Source organism: Lissotriton vulgaris, chromosome 10 (assembly GCF_964263255.1).
Source record: "Lissotriton vulgaris chromosome 10, aLisVul1.2, whole genome shotgun sequence".
In the NCBI taxonomy this organism is placed as follows: domain Eukaryota; kingdom Metazoa; phylum Chordata; class Amphibia; order Caudata; family Salamandridae; genus Lissotriton; species Lissotriton vulgaris.
Window position 1 is genome coordinate 1,008,061,424 of NC_141698.1, and position 25,085 is coordinate 1,008,086,508.

The following is a 25,085-nucleotide window of genomic DNA, read 5'->3' on the forward strand; positions in this document are numbered from 1 at the left end:
AACCCAGAGGAAGAAGGAAGGTTGGAGAGTGGATTTCCACAGGAGGAGTGCCTCCTGTGGAAACCCCTGGAACCAGTATACCTACACCAGGGAAGCCGGGTGCTTAGGTGTCAAGTGACATTGGAAACCGCTGTAGACCATAATGGAGGACTTCAGGAAAGATTCAGCTGGAGAAGAAGATGAAGGAGTCCGGTGGAACCAAAAGGTGGATTAAAGATTTGAAGAACCTGCAAGCACCAGGGACAGAGTCTATGCCACTCAGGAGTGACCAGGAGGCACGGAAGATGGATGCCCACTGACGTCGATAGATGCAGGATGGTTGACGATGCACTTGCGTTGAAGATGTGTGGACCAGGCGACTCCTTGAAAGACCAGGAGCCGTTCAAGAGCTGTCCCAGGTCGTATGTCGAGAGCCAGGCGGTCAGTGTGTAGCAGGGGCACCAACATGCCTTGGCAGCGGCAACAGGCATAGAAATCAAAGAAGGTGCTGTGTCAAGATCAGCAAGGTCCAGGTGACTCCCCACAACTAGGTGAGTCAGAGCAGACTCCGAGCAAGCAGGGGAGCCCACTGGAATCAAAGGAGAACCTCGAAAGGACCAAAAGATCTCTGGAGACCAGAGTCGACCAGCTTTAGCAACAGCCAGCCGACACTGTGCATGGGGGCTTGGTTCCAGCAGTGCTCATGAGGGATACAGTGCCAACGAGGGATACTGGCCACAGACTCGAGGGAGTTTTAGAAGCGCCCCCTGTGTTACTGAGCCTGTGAGAATCCGTAGGAGCCCAGGATCAGCAAACCGGTCAGCTTATTGCAGTGCCTGCAGAAGCAGGGGAGTAACTCCTTCACTCCAAGGGATATTTCTTCTAGTGCCTTGCATGTCCACAGGCCCTGTGAGGAACCTGTATGGAGCGTGGACACTGATGGTACAGCAAACTTGCAGGACGTTGAGACCTGGAGCAAACCAAGTCTTTCCGGTTTCAGTCTTGAGTCCCAAAGTGAAGTTCGATGTGATCAGTCCAACACGGTCAGAGTGTCCAGATGGTTGAAGATGACACGGAGTTTGATCTGAATTGAATACCACAATGAATCTAGGGACCCACCCTCAGGTAAGCCCTTAAGTACCCTAGGGAAAGTGTTGGGATGATTCAGGGCTCCCTCCCAGAGGAGGGTCTGGACTGCGGGAGGATACTCCCATGCCCTTTGTCCAGTGTTGTGCCAGAACTAGTTTGTGCTGGAGTATGCAAGAAGTGCCCATCAAGCAGTCTCAGTGGCGCTGGCAAGCACCCCCACCCTGCCCCAACACTAAACCCTGTCTGCGAGGTGGTCACACCTCCCTGTGATAGGATACCTATTGTTCTGGCTTCCCCTGCTCGAGCTTGGCTCAGCAGCAGTAGAGGGTAGAATCGTGTCTCTGATGTGCAGCAACCGTAGTTTGCTGTCCGGTTCTAGGTGACTGGTACCAGGAGCACTGAGAGCCTCCTTAAAGAGATTTACAGTACATGGAATCAAACCTCCCACACCATCTATAGTGTGGGGATATGATTCCAACATGTTTGATACCAAAAATGGGTGACAGGGTTCGTTACAGCCGGTTTACAGTTGGTCATCGCGTAATGCCGCATGGCCACTCTATATGTCTCAATGGCTGATGCACTTACAACCTGGGAGAATTGACTCCGAAGGTTGTAGGGGTGTCCTGCTCATGCAGGGGCACCCTCACACTTAGGACCCTGCACCCTGCCTTCAGGATTGAAAGGGCTGACTTAGGGGTGACTTAGAGGTTTTAAGTGTAGTGACCTTAGATATAGGGAAACCTATATCAGTCGTACATGGTACTAGCACCAGCTTACACTGGTTGCAAAGGCAGGCATGGGGCCACAACTTGAGTGGTCTCCTATGGGTGGCATAATACATGCTGCAGTCCGGGGGAGACCTCTGGGGTACCTAGGCTGTGGGTACCTTAGTACCATATACTAGGGGACTTACAAGGATACACCAGTAGTCAATCTGGAGTGTACCTAAGTATTCACCATGTCCAATTTATGTAGGAAGCACAGAGACTGGGGTCCTGGTTAGCAGGATCCCAGTCAGACTAGTCAAAAAAATATAATGACACCCGCAAAAAGTTGGGGTGACCATGAAAGCAGATCCTACTTGGACCTAGATCGGTCTGAGGGGCGACGGTGCTTAGCTGGTTTAGATCATTTTTGGCTGGCCGCCGACAAACGGTCTGGGTCTCCTTAAGCTCTGCTGAGATGCCGCCATTGGGAGTCGGAGTCCCGCAGGGCTCTGTGTTGAGCCCGACTCTTTTTAACATCTTTATGACCCCTCTGGCGGCATTGGCTGAGTCTTTCGGGGCCCATATCGTATCCTATGCCGACGACACCCAGCTGCTCTTTACCTGTCGGAAAGGAAAGGATTTTGATGGAGAGAGTATCCGTGAGTGCCTTGGGGCTGTCTTCGAATGGCTCCAACTGAACAGCCTCAAGTGCAACTCAGACAAATCGGAGGTACTCTTCTTCGGTTGTCAATCCGATCCAGACTGGCAGGTATGGTGGCCCGCTGATATGTCTCCTCCGGTGCGATCGTCTCAGTTGGCTAAGAATTTGGGGATCAAAATAAACAACGGCTTGACTTTAAGATCTCAGATCCTTGCCCTCACTGGCACCTGTTTTGGTCTCCTCCGTATGCTTCGGAAGTTTTTTCCTTTGCTATCCGAGGACCATAGGAGGACTACGGTACAGGCCTTAATTGGTTCAAGACTGGACTACTCCAACGTCCTATATCTTGGCCTGCCGGAGTATCTCCTGCAACGGATGCAGGTGGTCCAGAATGCGGCAGCACGAGCCATTTTTGGCCTGCATAGGCGAGTCAGAGTTTCTGGCTTGTTGCAGTCTCTCCATTGGCTGCCTATCCGGAAGCGGATAGTCTTCAAAGCCCTAACTCTTGCACACAAGGCCCTCTATGCTTCGGGGGCTAAATACCTTCAAAGGAGGCTCGCCTTCTATCGTCCGTCACGATCTCTGAGATCAGAGTCGATGTTTCTTGCCATTGTTCCTCGGGTGAAGAAGGCCCGCATTGGAGGTCGCTCCTTTATGTCCCGGGCTCCACAGCTTTGGAACTCTCTTCCCCTGACACTGCGCAGTACCTCGAATTTTCTGGCCTTCAGGAAGGGCCTGAAAACTTGGCTTTTTGCCTCTTAGACTCCCTTTTATTTTGCAGACTCCGTTTTCTTTAATCTCTATGTTGTGTTTGTCTTTTTTCAGGCTGTCATTAAAGCGCCGGGACACTCTTTCAAGTAGCAGAGCGCTATAAAATACCTAATTAACATAACATAACATAACATAACAGTGCATCAAATACAATATAGTATGGACGATGAGAGGAAAAATTGACTTTGTGTGTGTGACGAAACAGTAGGGATCATATGCACTTAACCCTGACACACTGCACTGTTAGGTTATACGGCCCAGGTGCGTGGAAGTCCTCTCTTGTTGGCATTGAAAGGCATGTCACTCCCTGTTCAAATATTTTGAAAGGTGGTTCGAATTTCTTATCACGGGGCACATAGGAAAAATAGTCTACACAGCAGGAAGTATGTAAGATATCAGGTCTCACAGTGTGGGATAATTATAATGTAAATTGATTCCCGCTTGTTTTCATGACAGAGGCATGTGGTCTTTCGGGTTTCGGTCACACATGATTTGCGAGAGAGACAAACAACTGTGCAGTTTCAAATAGTGTCACTGTACTTGTCAAGCACTATCTGCCATACTGGGTTTAACTCTCTCAGCATTAGTGTGGTAGTTCACACCTCATTATCAATTCAAACTTTGCAAATGCCATGGATTACTCCTGTAATATTGGTGACTAGCTGCTGCAGTCAGGGCTTTGTGCAAACTGGCCTCGCTTCCTTTCTTTAATTACTGGCCTAACACCGGCCTTCTTGTGGTTCTTAACACATGGGAAATGACTGACCTGGCTATGGTGCTCTAAATGCTGGCCCATTGCAGAACTGGCCTGATTATAATGATGCTTCCCATACTGGACCATTCTGGATAAAGGTATGGCAATGCAGCTCTGCACCCTTCAGAAATGTGATGTCTGGCCTGGATATGACGGCTTTTACAGTGGTGCACAAGCAAGCGCTTACTATGACGGCTAATAGGGTCCTGAATAATCCAAACTACCCTGAGCCCATCCCTGGCAGCCAGAGCAGCCTCTTGGCAAAGGGATACATACACACTGGGGCACCTGGGCCAATTTGAGCATCAATTATTTGGCTTGCAGATTGAGCAGAAACCCAAATACTTATAGCATCCTTATATGGCTGGTCAAATTCTCTATTATTTGAGGAGCAACCATCTAGTTTCTATTGGTATAGGATTTTTTTTCAGCCAGTGGTTCCTACCACATTCAATAGGTACTAGTTTCCCTGCAGCACAAATTTGTACCTGGGAGTTCAGCAAGTGTTTTGTTTAGTGGGCACATAATTTCTTTATTGGCCCATATATAATTTTCTGTAATAGAAAATATGTTTCCTAGTTTTTGGGGCAGCTCTTGAACTAACTACTGGAATGTTTTATTAAGTTTTTCTATAGAACTGTGTAAAAAATCTATTGTTCTTAGCCACAATATCTAGAAACCTATGCTGTGAAATGCACCCCACTCTTCTATATTTTCTAAAAATGTTCTTGGAAAGAGGCCCTTTACTCCGATTCCTCTTCTGCAGAATGTCAGGCTCACTCGGTATAATTGCTCCGTGAAATTCTGACGGCTATTGACCTATTTACAATGCTGTCTTTGTATCCAGTGTAGCGCAGAGTACGTTCGATCATTGTGTTACCTACTGTAAAACTATTAAAAATAGTTTGATTTTGATATTTAGTTGATCTTTATATTGCGTAAGAGTCACCTGAGGGCATCAAGGCGCTAGAGAAAGACCGCAAATAACACTTCGTCCAAAAGAAGAATGGAGGGGATTCAGCTCACCGTTTGGCTGAGAACAGCCAAGTCTTAACGGCTTTTCTAAACAGGAGCAGAAGAGGAATAGATCAAAGTGCCAAGGGTAGGGAAATCCAGAGCTTACATGCTGCCACTGAGAAGGCCCTATCCCCCCACTTCTTCTTCTTGGTTCTTGGTACCAGAAGTTGCATTTGATGAGAGGAGAGGAGTAGTTAAAAAACTTGAATTTGGATACATGTATGAACCTTCCCCCCTCGCCCCCCCATGCTCTCCCGATAATGCCATTAGTGAACAAGGAGACAAATCAGTTTGTCAAGACCATTCTGTATGAGTAAAATACTATTATATAAGGAGTAATAGTATAGCCTAGCAAACCACACAAGCGAGGTCTTAGTATAGGGCACATACCAAACTGAACTTCTCCATGTCGCTCTTAGATTTGAGGATCTCTGCTTACAGCCACAGTCTTCTGTTTGATTTTAGGGCATGATCTCCACTGAAGAGCAAGAGGACGCGTTGTAATACACACTCCTCATGGGCTCCTGTAAACCCGGAAATGTAAACTGAATGGCCACTCGGGTGCACAGCATAAATGGAAGTCTGGTCCCAGAAGACATTGGCCTCCCTTGTTTGACGCCTGTCAAGCACCTATGGTGACTTTGACCAGGTCCCGTCTGATGCTTAACTTTGGTTGGATTCTGACAAGACTGAATTTTCTTTGAAGTGTTTGATTTTTGTGGCTTCAGAAAAAGTGGAAAACACTGATTTCAGAAAGAGCTTTTTGTCCTGGGTGGTCCGCCATTCCTCTGGACCTCCACGTGTTGGCCTGAAGTTCGAGGCCACCGATGTCAAAATTTTAAGGATATTCTCTGATTCCCTTCTTTTCTTTGCTCCTTTTGAACAAAGTCACTAGACTCTGCTTCCTTTTCAAAGACCTTCCAGATTTTAGCTCCATTCCTGCATTTGGAGGAGAAACAAATGGTGGTCCAAGTGGTTATCTCTTCCTAGTAATAATACAGAAATGCTTTTGATCTTGGTCTGTCTAAATATTTGACGTGGCAGCTTCTATGCTGCTGCCCATCTCTGCTTTTCTGCCTCAACCGAGGCTTCTCAATGGTTTCTCACCTAGCTCGCCTTCTCTCGCTCTTGTTTGAAAAAAGTTTACCAATAGTCTACCATAGATTGCTGGCTCTCCTAAATGCCCTTCATCTGTTCTTGCTATATTGCCAACACCCTTTGGAATACTCTTCATCGCTCTTTGTGTCACTCTTGATCTCCTTTTTATTGATCATCTGCCTTTTTGCAAACAAGTGAAAAAGCTGACACTTTTTTTTTTTTACTTAACGTCTAGGCTCCTTGCTCTCTGACCATTAGCATAAGGATATCTTGGGTCAGCAGCTTATGCTGTACTAATTCAATAATCAGTCAATGTGCAGCAGGAGCGATGGACCATTATGTGCTGGGTTTGCTTTTGGAAGTTACCAGACACTGGAATAGAGTGGCACCCATCTTGGTGGGTTGTACACCGCAGACCCTCTTTCTTTGTGGCATATCTAGCAAAGTCAATTTCTGGCATTGAACTCCCTTATTTGGATTCATAGGATTCTAATCAATCCTCATTGCTTGTGAAAGGCCTGACAGGGAAATGGTCACCTGACAGGGAAATGGTCACTCGGCCAAATACTGGAGTAACTGATGCTTTGATTAATGTAACTAACATACAGGATGAGTTTGGTAATATGATTAATGCTCACCAGTGTATTGAATGTTCCAAACATATTGCTAATAATGATATAAATGAGCTAAATGAAAATCTATTCCCTGAATTGGCTGCTATAGATGATAACATAAGCGAATATGATCTTACCCAACAACAGTGTGTAGGCCAAACCGATAGTATTAAATCCACCAGTGACAATATTAACACACAATGTACTTTATTGTCCTGGAATGTTGCAGGGTTAAAAAATAAGATTATATCACAGGATCTGCTAACTTTCCTGGATTTAAAGGATATAATCCTTCTACAGGAGACTTGGCAGCTAGAACCAGACCCTATTCAGGGATACTTACATTATTTCATTCCAGCTACCCCGAGCTTAAGGGGAAGGGCAAAAGGTGGTTTGGTAACATGGATCAAGCAGAATAATGATTACTCAGTGTTACAAATAGATACCAATAGTTCCGATATATTATTGGTCAAATTACAGCGACCACTAAATAGGGACCTCTTTATTTTTAACATCTATTCAAGGGGACTACCGGGTGGTAAACCCACTAAGGTGGTCGAACTGTTGGACACTCTATTAAAACAACACTGTTTGAATGCCGATATTATTATTGGTGGTGATTTTAATTGTTGTTTCGAACCACTTGATAATCAGGATATAGACCTCACTATCGAAGAGGATTTTATATGGGAAATCCCACAGCTTTCCTTGTTACCCATTAAAAGATGGTCTGAGGCTGCATTACAGTTAAAAGTACTATGTGTCGAGTATGGGTTGCGGGCCACCAACGGAAGAACATTATCAGATAAGCAGGGCGCCCCTACTTTCTCAAACGGAATCACACATAGTCGTATTGATTATGTATTGATTAATAAAGAGAATTGGAGAAATGTTCTTGACATGAGGATTAAGTCAAGGGTGGAAAGTGACCACGACCCATTGATTTTAACTTTTAAATTGTTTGATCTGATGACAAATGAGGAAGAAAGGGAAAATGTTCAGATAAACCTCTCTAACGATCAAAGACACATCAGATGGGCAATTTGTGCAGCCAACGAGGACAGTATGATAACTATAAGGGATTTAACAACCCTGGCCATTCAAGAAGTACAGGGTATAAATGATAAAAATACCCCGATAGCTGATATTAGCAGGATCCATGTGGATTTGTTTAATAAGTTAAAATTGTTTTTTGTAAAGGAAGCTAAGAAGAAGCCATGTAGACCAACAAGAAAGGAGGATCAGTGGTATGGAAAGACTTGTAGGACTGCCTATAGGTTCCTGTCAGATGCGGTAAAAACTAGAGACAAAACTAAAATAAGGGAGGCCCGAGCTATGTATAAAAAAGTGCAATTTAGTGCAAAAAGGGATTGGGAGGAAGGCTACTGGAGGGACCTCCTCGAAGCCAGCAAGGAAAGATCCATGACACCCTTCTGGAATATTGTCAAATGGGGAAGGGGGGCAAATAGAGGAGAACCCATGAATCATGTGCAACCAGAAGCCTGGGTTTCCCATTTTGCTACTCAGTTTGCTGCTGAGGATGAAGGTGATGAGGAGTGTCTAGCCTTAGAAGATACTATAATGAGCCCTTTACTCTTCTCCAAAGATGATGTTCTAAAAACCCTGAGCCGCATACCTAAAGGCAGAGCTCCGGGCCTAGATTCTGTCCCTGCAGACTTGTTTATGCACGACAAGGACCTATGGGCCACCTATATCCAGCTGTTAGTCAATGCCATTGCAAAGGGCTCGCCCATTCCCGAGACCTGGAAAGGAGCCGAGATTATCCCCATCTTTAAAAAGGGGGCATGCTCGGATCCAGGCAATTATAGGCCTATTAGCCTAATTGCATGTATACAAAAAGTTGTGGCAAGGTTATTATTACAGCGAATACATGGGTGGATAGATGACCACGATATATTATCACCCCTGCAGGCTGGTTTCCGCAGTCATACCAGTACCATTGACCACGTTTTTAGATTTGTTTTATTGTACTGGCGCACAGTTATATTAGGGGGCGGGATGCTTTTTGCGGCTTTTGTTGATTTAAAATCAGCTTTTGATTTAGTACCCCGCCACAAATTGTGGAATATCCTACACGATCAGGGTATCCCAAAAGAAATCCTGTCTCTACTGATTAGAATGCATGAAAACAACTTTGCACAAGTACGCTGGAATCAACAGGGAAGTGTCACTGAGAAGTTTCCCATTGAGAGGGGAGTTCGCCAAGGTTGCGTGCTCGCACCAACGCTCTTCTCGTTATACATCAACAGGGTGATCAGTTATTTTGAACATCAGCCCACGGATGCCCCAAGGTTGGCGGGAAAACTGATCCCCCTGTTGATGTTTGCGGACGATACCCTGCTGATATCGAAGACCCAGCAGGGACTTCAAAGGGCCATTGGGGTTTTTGAAGCATTTTGCACTGACCATGGCCTTGTAATTAATACCAGCAAAACTAAATTTATGGTTATGCACAAGCGGAAACACATCAGAGGTAGAGTTATTATGGATGGGGTGCAGCTGGAACAGACTCAGGTCTTTAAGTACCTTGGTATTAATCTGTCTTATAATCTAGATTGGAAACAGCATACAAATGAACTAGATACAAAACATGCACAACTCGCAGGAGTTCTCACAAAGGAGCTTTTTTCATCTCATACCAAACCAATTAGACCTGTCCTAAAAATTTATAATGCTAAGGTTGGAGCAGCAGTCCTTTACGGAGCTGAACTCTGGGGGTCCAGTAATTTAACCAAGTTGACGGTAGCACAGAACAAATTTCTCCGCAACATTACTGGCTTACCAATGTCAACCCCACTGATACCTTTAAATTATGATTTGGGATTTTATAGTTTTAGGGACATGGCCAGGTATAGAATTGTGGCCTACTGGAGAAGGTTATGGGTAACCCCAGAGCTCTCCCAGTATGCCCAAGGTTTCCTAGAGGTGAGAACCCTGGATATTGGCTGTAAGATAGTCTGGATGAAAGAGGTTAAACTATTATATAGGGCATTGGGCTTACCCCAATTGTGGGATGATCCCCTAAATAGTGTATTTCCACCTAAAAAGACACTTCGAGATCTTTATTGGAGCATGGTGGAGATTAAGTGCTTTAGGAATCATATGGATCGTACTTTTACATATGACTATTTGGAGCTCAAGCACTCACCGGCCCTCGAATCCTACTGGGATTGGATTACGGTCCCAGGGGATCGGAAGAGGTACCACCAGCTGAGGGTGGGGACACTTCCTTTAAATGCCCTAATAGTGAAATGGAATAAGGTACAAACAGCAAGGTGCCCCTTCTGTCCGGACCATAATGAAAACATTGGTCATGTGTTGTTTGCCTGCCCCGAATACAGAATGCCTAGACGTTCATGGCTTAAACCAATTTGCATCCAGTTAGGTTTAAAAACGTCAAACGAGGCTGTCAGGATTTTAAGAACAGATACCTCCCAGCCTGTTGTTATAGCTATGGCAAAATTTCTCCACTGGATGTGGATAATTCGGGCACGCAAAATGTGTCTGGAATAAACCTAGGATTGTTATTGCTTGTCGTACTGCTTGTGATTAATTGAACTTCTGACCAGTATATTTTTGTGATAAACTATGCAAGCCTTATAAGCAATTGTTACTTTTTTACTTACTCTTTCGGTTGGCACCAATGAACTTAGCTTTCTAAATTTTATCGTTTTTGGTATTTTAATGGATATTTTAAGATTATGTAATGATGTAAATAGGAAATTTTAAGATTGTGTAAAAATGTAAATAGGATGAGATAGGAAGATGCTTTTAACCTTTGTCTATTTATTGTATCAACTCATTGTGGATCCTGTATACTTGGGGGGAGGGGGTGGGACAGAAACAACAAATTTTTCTTTTTGTAAAACGTCTTTTATGATTGAAATATATCGAATAAAGACTAATTAAAGTGAAGTGAAAGGCCATTTGAAAGTTGTTTTTGCTGTCTCTAAAAGTCCTTGTCCATGTTATCTTCAATTTCACTCAAATCTTTCTTTAGTATAGAACCGCACACTCTTGATTTTTCCTGATGGAAACATCCTCCAACTCAACTTTAGGCCTCATTGCTTACATTTTTTAATCCACAGTAAACATGGCAGCATGCATTATATATATATATATATATATATATATATATATATATATATATATATATATATTTTATTTTTTATTTTATTTCATAAAAGATCCTTGGTATTGTGCACATAGCACTCATCGCCCAAGCACAAGAGTGCTGTAGAACCATGTTCAAAGGTTATGGCAACAATTACAGTGTGTGAACTGCATCGGTACTGAATATAATAGGCCTCAAATACCACATTTAAATCTTTTTCTGCAAGGGAGCAGTTCTGATGGTTGTATGGGAGGCTTTTTAAGACCAGCCTTCCAAGGAGGAAGGCTGCTGAAAAGAGATTACTGCCGTTTTGAAGTATGCTTGAGTGACTGTATGTTCAAGTGACTTGGAACAAACATGTGCTCTCAACTAAATATCTCAGACCATCAATTGGTGAAAGATCAGCAACCTTTACTTCTTAGGTGCCCTACAGGAAAGATACTTGTTTAAGGTTTTTCTGAAAGGCTGGTGTTGGAAAGGACTTATATTCAAATAGGTTCATGATTCCAGGGTTTAGGGGCATGGACTATAGTTTGTCTCTTTCTGCCACTTGCACCTTTAAATGTGAAGATGACGCCCTTTACACTGTTGGATTGAGGCGCTGTGCGTGATGGGTGGGGCAGTCAGTAATTGTTGTGTACATCAGATGAGATGGGTCGGACCATTTGAGGGATTTTGTAAACGAGTAATTTCTGGCTGTTGCCGGGGCCAGAAGACCCTTCCCAGTGTGGAGCAGTCTCCTTTCCCAAAGTCCCAGATGAACCAAAAGCGTTTTGCACCTTCTGTAGGTGGTGAAGCTGTTTTTTTCAGTAGGCGATAGCATAACCCGCGGGTGTAGATTACAAGAGAGCCCCAAATGGCTGTGTGAAGGTCACAAAGTATTATGGAAGTAGTTTGCAAGCTAAATTCATCTAAAAAAGTCTACGGTTGTGAAGGCACTGGCTTGTGTGGTCTCTCCGAAGATGTGATCCACTCAGACAACAGCATTGTTGCCGACTTGACAGTGGACACCTACTCTAGTGAATAAGGGGGACATTTGGTGTAGATCTGAGCACCTGTCCTGGTTTGACCTAAGCAGCAAGGCTTGAAGTTTGGTGTCATTACATTTCAGTGCAGTATTCTAAATCCAGTCCACTCGGTGTCAGCTCTCCTTCCCTGGCTGCACACACCAGTTAATCATTTACTCATGGATGAATAAGCCTGTCATGCTGGTGGAAGGTCAACCCAAGCTCTCTGAGAAGCTGTATGAAAGGCCATAGTTATATGTGACAGACAAAGGCGAGTGCCCCACAAAACACAAGAGATGGAAGCACGTGCTCGGAAGGAAGGGTATTCAGTTTCGTGTTTTAGGGCCAGATGTAGGTGGCCAAATAGCGAGCGTTAACACTGAAATTCAGCGTTTGCGATCGCTATTTGGCTGCTAGCAATGTAGGGGAGTTTAAACCTAATAGCAAAATAAGGAATCGCAAAATTGTGATTCCTTAAATGCAATGTAAGTAGCACAAAAGAAAGTGCACTTTAGCCTTAAGGAATTGCTAATTACCACCAACTTCAAGTTGGTAGTAATTAGTGATTTCCTTTAAAAAAACGCGTTTTTTGCTATTTTTAAAGTGCCATCTGGCACGCATTCATGACCTTGGGGCATGTATGTGCGCCACATGTGCACACATGCACCTTTCAGGGGTTCAACAGGGTGTCCTTTTGACACCCTGGCACCCTTGAAATAGCGCCCGCATTTAGGATTCTGAAGGGTTGTAGGGAGGTTCTTTTGCCTCTACATCTTGAAGTGATGAACCTTGCCATAAAGGAGGGAACTTTTCCAGTGTCCTGGAAAAAGGCAGTGGTTAAGCCTCTATTGAAAAAGCCATCATTGGACCCTCAGATTCTAAAGAATTTTCGTCCAATATCCTTGCTGCCGGCTCCAGCAAAAATGCTGGAAACTCATCTTAACTTACATCTAACTGCCTTTTTTGATTCCACCGCCCGCCTGGATTCATCACAGCTTGGGTTTCGGAAACACCATAGTACTGAGTCGGCCATCACTGTGGTCGTTAACAAAATTCGTACAAAGGTTGATCAAGGGCAGACGACTTTATTGGTCCTGCTAGATCTGACAGCAGCTTTCGATACCCTATCTCCCTTAATTGTAACCTCGCGTCTTAGGGAGATAGGGGTAGAGGGATCTGCACTCAGTCTGCTGTCTTCCTTTCTCAATCAGCGAGAGCAGAGGGTCAAGCTAGGTGAGTTTGTGTCCCCTTCTAAACCTGTGTGTTGTGGGGTACCTCAGGGGTCGGCCTTAAGCCCGACCCTTTTTAACATTTATGTGACCCCACTCGCCAGGCTGGTACGATCTTTTGGGATGGAGTTGGTGTCATACGCTGATGACACCCAAATCCTGGTCTCTCTCTCCCACTCGGTGAGTACCTCCGTTCTCAGCTTCAGGAACTGCATGGAGGCAGTTGCACGGTGGATGATCTGCAACTCGCTGAAGCTGAACGGGGAGAAAACCGAGGTCTTGATCTTCGGGGGAGACCAGGATGCCTGGTCAAGTGACTGGTGGCCCCCATCCCTCGGAGAATGCCCAAGGCCCACCAAATTGGGCGTAATGATTGATTCCTCTCTTGCCATGGACCAGCAGGTAAACAGAACGCTTTCTACCTGCTGGGGTATCATTAGGACCCTTAAGAAAATCACTCATTACCTCTCCCTGAAAGCCCGTAAACACTGTAGTGGCCTTGGTTACCTCCCAGCTGGACTACTGAAATGCACTCTACTCTGGTATTAACCTAGGCCTGATACAACGTCTTCAGACTGTTCAAAACGCGGCAGCTAGATTTATTCTGGATGTCCCCAGCCGCTCATCTGCTACTCTAGCCAGGAAGGGTCTACATTGGCTCCCGATTCAGGCCAGGATCTCTTTTAAGATCCTATGTCTGGTCCATGGGGCCCTATTTGGAGATGGCTCTGAAGATATTCGATCTCTCTTAGCCTCCTATACTCCCTGTAGAAACCTTCGCTCCGCCAGTAAGAACCTTTTGATTGTCCCTCGGGTTCGGAAAGTCAGGTGGGGAGGAAGGGCCTTTTCGGTTGTGGCCCCCAGGCTGTGGAACACCCTTCCCCTGGAATTAAAAATTCAACCTGCCATCGGTCCGTTTAGGAGGGCATTAAAAACATGGCTTTTTTCAGAGGCATACCCATAAGCTGGCTCCTGGTACATACATTTTCAGAACTTTTTCTGTTATGCGCCTTGATGCCCACGGGCTAAGTCTGCGTGTTACAAGACTACTTTCATTCATTCATTCATTCATTTATGATTCATTAATAGCGAATCGCAAATGGAGAATATCTTCCCATTCATTCCCATGGGCCTCCAAGCCCATAGGAATGAAGGGGTAGGTATTCCTTATTAGCGAATCTCAATTAGCGATTCGTTATTAAGGAATATTTAGGATTCGCTAATATTTTAGCAATTCCTACCTACATTCGATTTTGCGAGTCCTTAATAGCGAATCGGTAAAATTTGCTATTAAGGATTCGCAAATTTGATTTTACCTACATTTGGCCCTTAGTCTTTTATACACACAGCACCTGGATGAGGAAGGATGTGCCCTTATTAAAGAATTAAGAATCAAAAGTTTAATATTCTTTACTGTAAGAATATGTCACTTGTATGTAGTATACATATCACGTTTATTACTTTTTTATGGAATGTTTGTCAGTGTTTAGGTGCTGGGTCTATGCATGCAAGGTAAAATGTGCATTTGAGAGATTTGAAAAAAAGTTCTTATCCGTATCTGTATTTTTTTTCTTTTCACTTTTCATAGAAGCGGCCAATCCAACCCAACTTTCTACCTGCAGAAGGGGCCGAAACAGTATGTTCTCCGAAAGAAACCTCCCGGCAAGCTCCTGCCTGGCGCTCATCAGGTACAGTATAGTCTGGGTACTACCACCCCATGACCATGGAGGACTATAGACTAAGCAACACCGGACACTGCATTTCTTGTGCTTGACCGGTGCCAGAAAGCATTCTCAGAAAGTGACAGTGTTTGTCGTAAAAGGAGCTCAAGACATTAGACTGGGCACTGGGTTGTTAATTAATAGTCCTAATTAGAAGGCTTTTAGGGCAGTGTGAAGCTGGTGCAAAGAGCTGGTGTCCAAGCTAGCTCTATATTTTGACTGAACGGAGGTCTGAACTGAGGTAACACCTTGTTCAACTGAGCTCTTTCACTACACACCTAGTTACCTCTATTTTGTTTATTGATTTGTATTGGAAAGATATGTCATTTAGATGGATCAATTACAATGCAGCAAAATACATATTCAGAGAGCATTTTAGCAAATGGAATGCAAGTATTATAGCGTCAAACACGCATAAGTGAAATCAAACAGCAGTTTATTAATCATAAAAGAATCTAAAGAAGGGATTAAAAACTAGATTACCTTATCCTTTCATATTTCCAGGCTGTAACCAGGTGTGAGATCCAGAGGTCCCAGCCTGAACGGTTCACAGATTTTTCTTAGTTTAGTAGCCTAGGATTATTGTATATAACCGCCAATGCCAACCCACAAGTGAATACAAATGTGTGCCACCAGGATAAGGAACCTGAAGCCCCCTTATGGAGCCTTCTTCTGGAGCCATGCTCAAGCAATCCCAAATCTTGCAGATGTATGGGCAAACAAAAAAAAACAGCACCAACAGCATCACGGATAACGTTAGGCACACAGCCGAATAGAAAAGTTTTAGTGTCAAATCTAACATCTGTCTTCAGGAGTCAATTAATTAGTGCGAAAACTTTACAGCAGTGTTCAGCAATAATGTCACAAGTTAGAGATATGTACGGTGTCTGCCCTAAGCTTGCTGCGCAAAAAAAAGTGATGTTTCCCTTAAACCCCATCTATCTATGCAGCTTATATGGTGCATAATATAGATCATACAGGATTTTAATGGAGTGAGTCTTAAGCCAGGGGACATTTAAAATGTTCTGGACAGGCAAATTAGTGCTCCGTGTTTCAGCATTGCAGACATTAGAATCCAAGCTATGTGACTACCTAGCAGACAAAGCCTCGAATTTGTTGGTCATGTTCATCTGGTGCCCAGGGATTAAATCAAAGGTCTGTATGTAGCTGCGTTGTGATATTTTAACAAATCTCTGTAAAAATTAATTACTATGCATACTAATTGTATTAGGAAAGACACGTAATAAAAATTTCCTTAATTTTAAGTAGTAGAAAAATCCAATTTTGGTGAGCCTATATTCCCTACATATATTCTGAAGAGATAGGCAAATCAGTTCCTGAAGAATTGGCCAAGGGTCCACACTTTTGAACCACGCCAGCACCATAGATAGCTGTGTAGGAATAAATGGGGGCAGGTAGGATAATTCCCAAGTGAGGTCAATTGATAGAACAGCAGTAAATGATGGATAAATAGGATATCCTGCCAGAACTTATGATATACCGATAGAGTCTTAAACCGTGTATTTTTAAAGTAGGCCATATCCATTAAACCTTTGTTAGGTATAATCACTTGCATTAAAATCTAATACTATGATAAAAAACCAGCAAGCTCCCGTTGCCCCCTGACCCAGTCACCACAGAGAGCCTTAAAGTTAATGCGGTACAAAAGGAGGTGGGGATGGACGGAGCATCTGAATCAATCAAACACTCACACCCAGTCAAAAGAGTCTGACCCTGTGCCTCATGGGAACAGTCCAGTGTTTGATTGATTCAGATGCTCCGTCCATCACCACCCCCTTTTGTACCACTTTTGGCCACCACAAGTGTGGCAGGGTATGCTCAGACGTGAGTCCCTTGCTCACTTTGCCACTGGATTCAAGCAAGCCGGGCTGAAGACGGCTGGAATGCCAGAAACCGGTCCTCTGAAGCATGTTTCCGGTCCAGGAAAGACATGGCTTGGCAGTTTGGGCTGGACTGTTCCCGTGAGGCACAGGGTCAGACTGATTTGCATATAGCCATGTCTGAACTGGGGTGGCAGAGTGGGCTAAAGAACGGTGATGGATTAAACCCAGATCTTTTGACTGGGTGTGAGTGTTTGATTGATTCAGATGCTCCGTCCATCACCACCCCCTTTTGAACCATTAACGTAAATGCAGCAATAAAGTAGCTTAAAAAAATATGGAAGTGTGAACCCACCCTCGCTACGAGGCAGTTGTAAATAACTTATAGCTTATCAGGGTTATTTAAATGTACCTATTATGTTTTGCCAGCTACTTTCAACTCTTTTGAAGAAACTCTTTCAAAAGATACAAAGCCCTTAATAGGTAAAAATAACATGACAACATAACCATTTTAATAATGTTATATCTGCCAATTTGACCAAGATATAGCCTATCCCTTTTTCTAAATATGAACGCCCAGATACCTAGCCAATGTGACAAACCTGGGATCAACATTATCAGGATCGACATTACCTGAAATCTGTCTTCGTGGGACATGAAGATTGCAGTCCCATCTGCGTATGCTAAGAGATTAACCTCCCATGCCTCGAGGGTGGAATTGAAGTGGATAATTTCAGTACCTGAATATATGGATCTAAATAGAGAACAAATCAGAGTGGGATAGGGGACATCCCTGCCTATTGCCACGATTGGATTTGGAAAGTGTTCCCATAAAGATGATCCTAGCAGTTAATGAGGAATAGAGCGACTTTTTTTAAAACTTGGCCTGACCCTCATCTCAGACATAACCGTCCACAGGTAGAGCCCAAAGACCTTCTGCTGCTCCTTTGATAGCACCTGGTGAAGGGGCAAGCAGGCAGCAGGTGCCGATAGAACTGTTGTGGGGTCTACGGATAAAGCGGGCCAGGCAGGTAAATGGCACATTAAATGTACTCAGCTGCTGGCCACTGCTTGATTTGAGGTGCAGTCGCAGGAGGCAGTTTATATTTCCCCTCATAGCGACCGAGCCTCATAGACTCCCCATAGAAAGCAGGCAAGCAGACGGCATTCTTCCACTCCTCCCTGAGAGGCGAAGGACAGCGTCAGCCATGCATCGCCTTTTTGCTCAACAACTAGCCACACTTAGCTCTATAGCTCTATTTGAGCAGTAGGTTTTCTTGTTCCACCCCGAGAATATGCAAATGGCCTTCTCGGCACTCAATGTGGCCCAAGCATTGCTTCTGTCCCCGTGGGCAAGTGCAGAATTGGCAGGGGCAATTACTATGAGCAAATTATTGGCCACATAGAAGTGATTTGCCGAAAATTCCTTGGCCTGACTTCAGAGTTCACCCTCCATTATTCCCAGGAGCGTCCTTTGGGATTCTCGTTTTCTTTCTCTCCAGCTATCCCTCATGGGGTGGTAAATGTCCACCCCCTCATGGGATATTTATTATGCCTTTGTGCTATTGCCTATGGACACATGGGTGTATCAAACTAGTTTCACCCATTATAACCAGGATCACTACCTATCAACTTCCAAATGTGCATGCACAAACTTTGTGCAGGTGCTACTAGCTGTGGCCTTTTATTTAGTAACAAATTATTGCAGGATGGATAACCTGGACAAGAAATGCTGTGGTGATCGCCTCCCAGCAGGGCCCCAGGCAGGCACTCAGAAAAGAGTCTAAGTGGCTGCTTCTGAGGCGACTGGTCCATTAGTTCTTTCATCATTCAAACCCGAAAGCTGGATTACTCACAAATCTATACAGAAAGCACCCTTAGCAACTGGTGTATTTACACGTATTGGGATCGGAGAGCTGCTATGTCTTCGAAGCAAGCACTGTAACCCGCTGAGATGCCTTACCATTGGATACTGTTGTCTGCCAGACATAGATGTGATAATATCTGTGGGCTCATACTCGTAATGAGGGCACTTTTAGCCAGCTTCACTTTTCGTCCCTCTGAGGTGTATAAAATGAGTTCTGCAGAGTTGTATACTGCAACTTGTGTGGAATTGGAATTGGAATTGGAATTGGAATGGGATTTGTATAGCGCATGGCTACCCGGAGGCGTCCCAGCGCTGCGGAGTTGACTAGAGAACAGATGAAGTAATTGGAAAAGCCAGGTTTTCAGGTGTTTGCAGAATGTTAGTAAGTTGGTTTCCCTGTGGATGGTAAGTGGCAAGGAATTCCAAAGCCTGCAGGCGTTATAGGAGAAGAGGCGGCCCCCTGTCCGCGCCTTCTTGATTCTGGGGGTATCGGCTAAGTAGAGGTGGTCAGAGCATCGCTTTCTATTGGCTTTGTATGTGCTCGTGTGTTTGGGTGTGTGTCTGTGTGTACGTGTCCTTGTGTGCTTGATGGTGTCTCTGTGTGTGCGTGTGCTTGAGTGTGTGTCTGTGTGTGCATGCCGGAGTGTGTCTGTGTGCTTGTGTGTGTGTGTGCGCATGAGTTTTGTGTGCGTGTCTGTTTGTGTGCTTGTGTGCTTCAGTGTGTCTGTGTGTGCATGTGCTTGTGCATGTGTCTGCTTGTATGCCTGAGTGTATATCTGTGTGTGCCTGTGCCTGAGTGTGTGTTTATCTGTGTGTGTGTGTGTGTGTGTACTTGTGTCCTAGAGTGTGTCTGTGTGTTTGTCTTTGTGCTTGAGTGTGTCTGTGTGCATGTGTGCTTGAGTGTGTGGGTGTAGTTGAATGAGTATCTGAGTGCTTGAGTGAGTGTCTGTGTGCTTGTGGGCTTAACTCAGGAGCTCATTTTTGGAGAAAATGGTTGCATTTCCAGAATATATTTAAAGCTGATTTGTGAGTGATTATTTATATGGGGAATCTAATTACTATTATCATTACTTTCGTGCCGGGGTATTGCACCTATGGCTCTTTTGAAAATCAGACTGCATGACACAGTGCATAGCTCTTCAATCCCTGGCAGCACAGCACCCAGCATAATGTACTGTATGGCTAAACACTTATAAGGTCTCAAAGGAGAGACCTATTGGCTACGCCAATGCTTGTTTTCTCCTGCAGTTTGGACCAAAAGACCTTTAATTCTATGTAAAAGAATTAGTGAGTCTTTAGAGGATTTATTTTATTTGTAGTCTAAGCAAACAAAAGTTTCTGATTCATTTTTTTTAAGAACTTTTATTTAGCATTTTTCATAAACATTGAATGTAACAGTGAGTGCATATCATCATGTGCAATCAGCATGTCCCAAGACTGGAATCCACAAAAGCTGACAAGTTGTACAAATAAAGCAATAGTGAATACACCAAGTCCACAAGCTGACCCCACCTATGCATCCGTGGAATCTGCCCATCGTCTAGTCTCAGTGTGTACTTTCAAGTGTCTTATTCACTCTGGTCACTGTCAGAGATCGGAGCACCATATGTATTGAACTCATCTGACAGCTGTCTACAGGCAGCCACTGCCTCCGGTGCCCTCTCCTCAGTACGGGAGAGCTGTTTGTGATGCTTCTCTGCAGTTCCCCATTCCAACATTCTCATAGACCTCTTTACCATCCCCAGCAGGCACTCCCCTTGGTGTGTAGGGTACTGCCATACCTGCAGTGACCCCCACCCTCGGGATCACCTCCCTCCAGAATCTATGTACCTCAGCACACTGCCATGTCAGGTTTAGAAAGGTGATTCAGAAAAGGGGGTGGTGATGAACAGAGTGTCTGAATTAAGCAGACCACTCTTACCCAGTCCAAAGATCAGGACTTGATCCATCACCGTTATTTATCTCACTGCACCATCCCAGCTCAGAACCTGGCTATATGCAAATCAGTCTGTCCCTGGCCCAGTGCATCATGGGAACAGGGCAGACTAGACTACCAAGCCAATTCTTCACCAGAAAGGAGACAAGCTACCGGGGACCGGTTTCTGGCATTTCAGCCGTCTTCGGCCCGGCTTGCTTGAATCCTGATGGTGCAGTGAGAAAGGGACTCATGTCTGAGTATACCCTGCCACACCTATAGTGGCCAAAAACGATTCAGAAAAGGGGGTGGTGATGAACAGAGTGTCTGAATTAAGCAGACCACTCTTACCCAGTCCAAAGATCAGGGCTTGATCCATCACCGTTATTTATCTCACTGCACCATCCCAGCTCAGAACCTGGCTATATGCAAATCAGTCTGTCCCTGGCCCAGTGCCTCATGGGAACAGGGCAGGGCAGACTAAACTACCAAGCCAATTCTTCACCAGAAAGGAGACAAGCTACCGGGGACCGGTTTCTGGCATTTCAGCCGTCTTCGGCCCGGCTTGCTTGAATCCTGATGGTGCAGTGAGAAAGGGACCCATGTCTGAGTATACCCTGCCACACCTATAGTGGCCAAAAACGATTCAGAAAAGGGGGTGGTGATGAACAGAGTGTCTGAATTAAGCAGACCACTCTTACCCAGTCCAAAGATCAGGGCTTGATCCATCACCATTATTTATCTCACTGCACCATCCCAGCTCAGAACCTGGCTATATGCAAATCAGTCTGTCCCTGGCCCAGTGCATCATGGGAACAGGGCAGACTAAACTACCAAGCCAATTCTTCACCAGAAAGGAGACAAGCTACCGGGGACCGGTTTCTGGCATTTCAGCCATTTGGCCCGGCTTGCTTGAATCCTGATGGTGCTGTGAGAAAGTGACTCATGTCTGAGTATACCCTGCCACACCTATAGTGGCCAAAAACGAGGTTTAGAAAGGTGGCATTCGCCTCCCCGCAGCGCTTGCATTTCACTGCCCTAGTGGGGTCTATTTTTTGTAGCTGGGGGTAAGTCATGCATGTGCTGTGTAGAAAGTAGAAGTGTAGCACTTTAAACATATTATTGCAGGGGACCCCCTTTACCTAGCCGCATGCAAGATCCAAATCCAAGTCCTCAAACTGGAGCCGACATTCCATTTTCCAAGCTGTCCTTCACCTGTATAGAGGTTTCGATAAGTCGCACCTGAGAGCCTTATAGAAAAGTCTGATGAGGCGCCTGCCCTCTCCCCATCTAATCGGACCACCAAGCATGTGTCAAGGTGGCGGTGCTGCCGGGTGGGTACGCAATACCTCTCTGGCCATGTTCTTGAGCTTGGCGTAGTGAGTAAAGTGTCCCTGCGCCTCACATTAAAAGTGTCTTGCGCATCCTGGAAAATTAGGAAGACATCCACCGGATATAGGTTCCCCGCTAGTTGGCATCCACCCTCCCTTTATCTGTCTATGGACATATCCTGCTCTATGGACCAAAAGGGTTCAAGGTCCCAGATCTGCTGTTCCCTATCAAATGATGGCTAATGTATGACGTTCTTAACTGTCCTCTCCTACACCCAGGCCGTGTGCCGTACAAGTTGGGGGAATTGTAACGAAGTATCCAGATGCAAGAATGATACAAAAATTGTAGTTTATCCTTGCTCAGCACAGTAGATACAAATACTTAGGTACACTTCTCAAGAGCTTCTGTTGTATGGAACATGGAATACTCATGTACCATAGCAACAGCTTAAAAGTATAACTTCAAACATAAATAACTTGTACAGAAAGCAATTAAAGGAACAGGACATAGAAAAATAGAATATAACACATCTTTTCCCTAAAACTGAAACAAAACAAAAATGTAAACATCATCTCTAAATTTCACTGGAGGACAGACAATTCTCCCACTCACTTTAACTCTGGAAGCTACGAAACTCCCAGAGGTTCCACCCACATCATAGTCATTTGCATCACTAGAAATATTGGTCTCTGTAGAGAAGTCATCACCGTCAATCTTGTCCCAGGCTACTCAATTACTCCTACGACGCTTGACAACATTCTTGACGTCTTACATTCCACACTTTACCATCATGTGTCACAACACAATTCGAATTGACTTTAACAACTTTTCATGGAGGACCATACTTGGATGTCCCTTTTTCAATGAAACCAGGCTTAAGTATCCTCATCCAGTCACCTTCAACAAAAGTAGGAGTTTTAACTCTCCACTTAGAATCATAATTCTCTTTCATTTTATCCTGATGATGTTTCACCCTCTGAAAAGTACTACGCAAGTCATCAGACACGCTACTTGTCATCTTCTTCTCAATCCACCATGGGCACAATTTAGTTACAGGTTCTCTTCCCCTCAACAGACAAAATGGACTAAGCTCAGTGACAGAGTGAGGAGTGATCCGATACATCCAAAGTCTCTCTCTCAAAACTGTCTTCCATTCTCTTCCAGAATTTCTGTCCCATTCCACACAGTCTTTAAGAACTCGGTTAAATCTTTCCATCTGACCATTATCTTGTGGTTCATAAAGAGGAGTAGTGATGTGTTTATTCCCACACAGTTGAAGGAAATCCTCCATTTCATGTGACTTCAACTGTACACCATTGTCAGTAATTAACCCTTCAGGGCTGCCTTCATGTGCAAATACTTCCCTAAAGAACTCAATAATAATTTGTGTGGTAGCGTGAGAGACAAACCGAACTTCTGGCCTCTTTGAGTGATAATCTATTAACATAAGAGCAAAACGAGCATCTTGTGTTAAACAATAAAATGGACCAGAAATGTCAAAAGCTACGTTCTGCCAACAGTCTGCAGTCACATTGCTTTTACCTAGAACATATTCTACAGCAAAGCTGTATTCTTGTAATTTTGACATCAGTCTGCTTATGCGTGCTGTGGCATTACGATAACCCGCAGGTGACAAAATAGATTCCAAAGGTTTGTGATCTGTCCTGAGCAAAAATCTGTTGCTCCAAAGGAAATCGCGAAAATGCTCAATCCCCATACACACCCTAAACGTTATTTTTCAATGACAAAATACTTTCTCTCTGTGTCACTAAGGGTGCGAGAGCCAAAAGCAACACACCATTCATCTTTCCCACATCTTTGGGTAAAACTCCACCAACATCATATAAAATGGCGTCAACAGTAACAATACACTATTTGTGTACACAGAAGGGTTTCAAGGTTGGCGCCTAAACGATTTCATCCTTGATCTGTTGAAAGGCATCTTATTGCCTTTGCCCCAACAAAACTCTTATCTTTTGCCTGGTAAGTTCCCTAAGGGGTTCCATCTTAGTAGCAAACCCCTTAATAAACGTACTGTAATATTCACACAACCCAGCAAAAGACAAACGTTTTTCTTTGTTATCTGGTGCAGGAGCTTTTACTATGGCTTCAACAAGAGACTTCTTTGGTACAACCCCATCTCCTGAAAGAGTGCACCCTAAATAATCAACAGAGTCACAAAACACTTTGCATTTGTTACTTTTAAGGGTTAAACCGTGTGATTCTAACCGTTTGCAAACTTCAATCACAGACGCTGCAGAGGCCAAACCAAAAGGCATTCTCTTATATTGAAAAAGACCCTGCAGTGTGAAAAAAAACGTAAGCTTTTTTGAATCATCAGTTAAGGAAATTTGGTGGTATGCTGATCGCAGATCGAAAGTGGAGAGCTCCCTCCAACATACATACAACCTCATTAATATTAGGCAGCGGATGACAGTCTATCACTAAATTGGCATTCAATGCTCTCAAAACCGCACAAAGTCTCAAACTTTTGTCAGCCTTCCTGGCCAAAACGATGAGAGAAACCCACTCAGACGATTCCACTTCTTCAATGATTTCCTAATCAATAAGACTTTGTAACAAAAGTTTGAGATCCTCCCTCACATTCATTAGAACATTCCTACGTTTTTGTTTGACTGGAACAGCTCCTTTCTTCAATCTAATTTTATGACTACAATTGTTAAGCTTAACCAGGTTTTTAAAAGAAAAACACTTGGAAAGGCATTAATCACTTCATTTATTCTTTCATCGTTAATACCCAAGCCTTCTGAAATACCTAAAACTGGATCAAAATTTCTGGGATTAAGAATTATCCCCAAACTCCACTTATCCTTCCATCCAAGAACATTCACACCCTTTACTGCAACATACAAATTCACATACGCAACACGCCCTTTGAAACCCATATCAACATCAGCAAAGCCCTACATGTCAATAACAGTGACAGTGCCATCAAGCGCCTTAGCAATGATGTCCGATTATTTTAAATCATTGAGACTTAGAACTCCTTTGAAGCTATCATTAAAATACTCCTTTGTAATTATAGTACAATGCGATCCCGGATCAGCTGTAAGCTCAATAGACAAATCAAGGACACTACAATACATTTAGGTGTTTTTAAAGAGAATCCAGAGTTCCCTGGGCCTCCTTCATCAGTAATAGAAACTATGATTCCTCTTTTATTTCCATTCATACTATCATCATACTCTTCTTCATTCAAATAGGAAACTTTCCCTCTATTGAAGTTTCCTCCATAAGTACTTGTACAAACACTGGCAAAATGCCCACGACGTCCACACTTCTTGCATTCTTTACCCAAAGCAGGACATCTAGGGACAGATGCCC

General features: G+C 44.1%; 1 protein-coding gene across 1 annotated transcript in view; it reads left to right on the forward strand.

Moving 5' to 3' along the window:
- Nucleotides 1-25,085, forward strand: part of ACAD11 (acyl-CoA dehydrogenase family member 11) — a 399,787-nt gene that overhangs the window by 88,949 nt on the left and 285,753 nt on the right. Inside the window, exon 2 of the mRNA XM_086942043.1 lies at nucleotides 14,653-14,752. Within this exon, the coding sequence (XP_086798169.1) occupies nucleotides 14,653-14,752 (100 nt within the window). The remainder of the gene's footprint in view (nucleotides 1-14,652; nucleotides 14,753-25,085) is intronic.